Source organism: Vollenhovia emeryi, unplaced genomic scaffold, assembly GCF_000949405.1.
Source record: "Vollenhovia emeryi isolate VEMERY1.0 unplaced genomic scaffold, V.emery_V1.0 DF939411.1, whole genome shotgun sequence".
In the NCBI taxonomy this organism is placed as follows: Eukaryota; Metazoa; Arthropoda; class Insecta; order Hymenoptera; family Formicidae; genus Vollenhovia; species Vollenhovia emeryi.
In genome coordinates this window covers 20,570-23,676 of record NW_011966955.1, presented here as the reverse complement: position 1 = coordinate 23,676, position 3,107 = coordinate 20,570, and the positions used below count along the sequence as shown (strand labels likewise).

General features: G+C 37.0%; 1 protein-coding gene across 1 annotated transcript in view; it reads right to left on the bottom strand.

The window, feature by feature from the left end:
• LOC105557847 (zinc transporter ZIP1-like) overlaps positions 1-3,107 on the bottom strand; it is a 28,108-nt gene that overhangs the window by 4,446 nt on the left and 20,555 nt on the right. Inside the window, exons 3-4 of the mRNA XM_012005208.1 lie at positions 1,131-1,360; positions 504-674 (exon numbers count right to left, since the gene is read on the bottom strand). Of these exons, the coding sequence (XP_011860598.1) occupies positions 504-674; positions 1,131-1,333 (374 nt within the window). The 5' untranslated portion in view covers positions 1,334-1,360. The remainder of the gene's footprint in view (positions 1-503; positions 675-1,130; positions 1,361-3,107) is intronic.

The window sequence follows — 3,107 nt, the reverse complement described above, 5'->3', positions numbered from 1 at the left end:
TATGGTTCAGAGTACAGATTCGAGACACCTTATTGGTTCTGCCATATTTCGTTGAAACCAATAAAACGAAGGACATTTCTATCCAGACTCTTACTACGGAGAAGTTTTTCCCAGTCCTATCTTAACTTCTTCGCCTTTCTTTCTCTTACCCTTTGCCTATTCATATCTTTTCCTGCGGTTTTCTTTCTTCCCACGACAGATCGTTTTCTATAAATATCTTGCTACCTTTCAATCTATTTTTCCCTTTCATAATCTTTCTCTTTTCCTCCGCCGTTAAGGAATATAATAAATTAAAGTCTCAATAAATTCATCATAAGTCGTAACTGGATCGAATTAAATGTACAAACAGTTATCGTCATCGCGATTTTAAATTGAGAGTAACGAATAATATTTTGCTTCTTACTGAATCGAAAATATCTTATTGGAGAGATATTCCACCTTTGCAGTGGTGATTTTTATTTTATGTTACATCTATACGTAATGACGTCAAAGGACTGACTCACCCGGCGCACGGGAGCATTATATCTGCCAGTGAAAAGTTGAGCTGCCCCATCTTAACAGAATCAAGAAAGTTCAGTATGCCTTCCGCCACTTCTGGCATCAAATGCAAAATCGTCGTGTTGAAGAGAACGCCTCCGCCGAAGCCAAGTAGAATACCCACCAGGTTCATCGATCTACGCACGACAAAGCAGCACTTAATGATTTAACTAGTCAGTTCTGTCGTATTACATCATCGGTCTTAAAGCAATATCGGCGAGACGCAATGTACGTCTCACTCATATGTCATTTAAGGATTACAGCGAACGTACGCCTTGAATGATTTCTCGATTCTACTCGGCTTTCCCGTACTTTGCCGTATGGATATTCACGAAATATAAATTAATTGCGACTTTTACATTTATCTCGTGGCGTTAAACATTTTTCTACAGATAAGTGTAGGCGTATCAGAAGTTATTATCGAGATTATTGTCATGTAACTCAGCGTAAATAGTAAAGTGTAAATAGTTGAACAGTTAAATAATATGATGTCGAGTACAATAACTCTCTTGAGAATTATTACGATAATTCTCATCGTGATCTGTACGGTCATAGGTGCAGTCGTTCCCCGTCGCTTGAGATAACATCTTTACCTGGGATTTTGGCTGCTCATGTCCCACCACTCTGCCATAAGCATCGGTACGTAGCCCATGATCATGCTCACAGTGAACAATACCAGCATGGCGACAGCTTTGGCGGTTAATACATCCTTTTCCGAATCTTTCGAATCCTCGCCGTGGTGAGTCGTCAGGTTCACTCCCGCCATTTGGAGCAAGGATACTAATATTAGCGACATGGTGGCGAATTTTCCGGCTCTTTTTTACTGCAAACGCAATAAGTTTTAACAATATAATTAATCTTAGGATATATCGCGTTATTGAGTCGCGTGAGTAAAAGGCTTAGTTTCCGTTCTGTGAAATATTTAATCATCGAGCAAGTTTTGTGTAAAGTGAATTAAGATACCCATAGGAACCGTCAATTTTAATCGATACCTTGAAGATGTGTACGTGCATACAAATTGATGAAAAATTTCGAATTGTTTAATAATAATGTTGGACCGATTCATCGTTCGGCGTTTTCACTCTTTCATATTACGTTTCCAGTCGTAATAAAGCTACAGGCTGCCCGATCTCTTCGAAATTCGTTACAAAGATACGTGCTTAATCTTTCTCATGACTGAGTTTTATCTAGACATTTCTTGTGATTTAGCTATACAGTCGGCAGTTCGAAAACGTCGACTCGCGCATTTGTAATATATTTTATCTCTTTTAGAACTAGAGGGTATTTAGTTACCGCGCAAATTCTGTGTCAGTGTATTAGCTTTACTCAGGAAATATTATCCTCTCATGTGTCCGAAGGTGAGTTCCGCGTATTCTTTTCTTTTGCTTTCCCTTGCTATATTTATCTTAAAAGAAACATATATCTCCATCCCTCACTCGCTCCCGCCCATTTCCCTCTCTCATTGTTAAATTTATCTTACCTAAAGCAATCGCGTAATATTATAGGCTCTTGCGAATCAAGGATCGAAAGTCAAGTTTCCGTACAATGTTATTCATGATAACAAATCCGCACTTCCTGGATTTTATTGGATAATTATCGCTCAATAGGTGGCACCATTTGACAAGAAGAGAGATTATTTCTGCATAACACGCGTTATGGCCGGGGGGCGTATCAATCAATCGCGTTAGTTAATTCTAGATTCGCTTACAGAAAATCATATCGAATGAATGAATGAATAACGTTATAATTACAACTTTTTGACAAAAGCGTTTCGCAAGATTTTTTCGTACGTTTAAAAAAGTGGTTTATTTCTTCATCAGTCTTTGTTCTCTCCCGTTATTATTTTCTTCAAAAAAGTACACGAAAAAAAATAATGTATCAACAAGAATCAGTGTAATTGAAATAAAATCGTTGAAGCAACATCAGTGTTCGTAAATAAAAAACATCAGATAATGGTCTTAATAATCTGAATATTTAGTTCAATGCTTAAAATTAAAATCCACAACAAATACAATTGAGTGAATTATTTATGTTTGTGGCATTTTTAATATTCGCTGTGTGCTTAGAGACTATAGTGCTGCCGCGGTTGGTGAAATATCTCATATTTTACTGGAATAGCTGTCAATGATTGCTAATATTCAAGTTACAATATCTCATATTTTACTGGAATAGCTGTCAATGATTGCTAATATTCAAGTTACATAAACTGTCATGAGGTATCTTGATAGTTTTAGGTCCCTTTATAATTTCGATGAAAAAATTTTCGTTATATAACAAAACATTTGCTATAGATTTTTCATTATATGTGTAGGTTAACTTCTCTAACTTTTGCAATGAGCCTTATCATACGAACGGGATTTGTACCCATTACTCATGACATTAAATTTAATCCAAGTGCAATACCGAAAGGAAAAGCCTTAGCAATATCGCATGTAGTTCGCGTTGAAGAATTGCGCAGTGAAAATATAAGTCATTTAATAAGATGCAGTGTGAGAGAGAGAGAGAGAGAGAGAGAGAGAGAGAGAGAGAGAGAGAGAGAGAGAGAGAGAGAGAGAGGAGGAGGAGGAGGA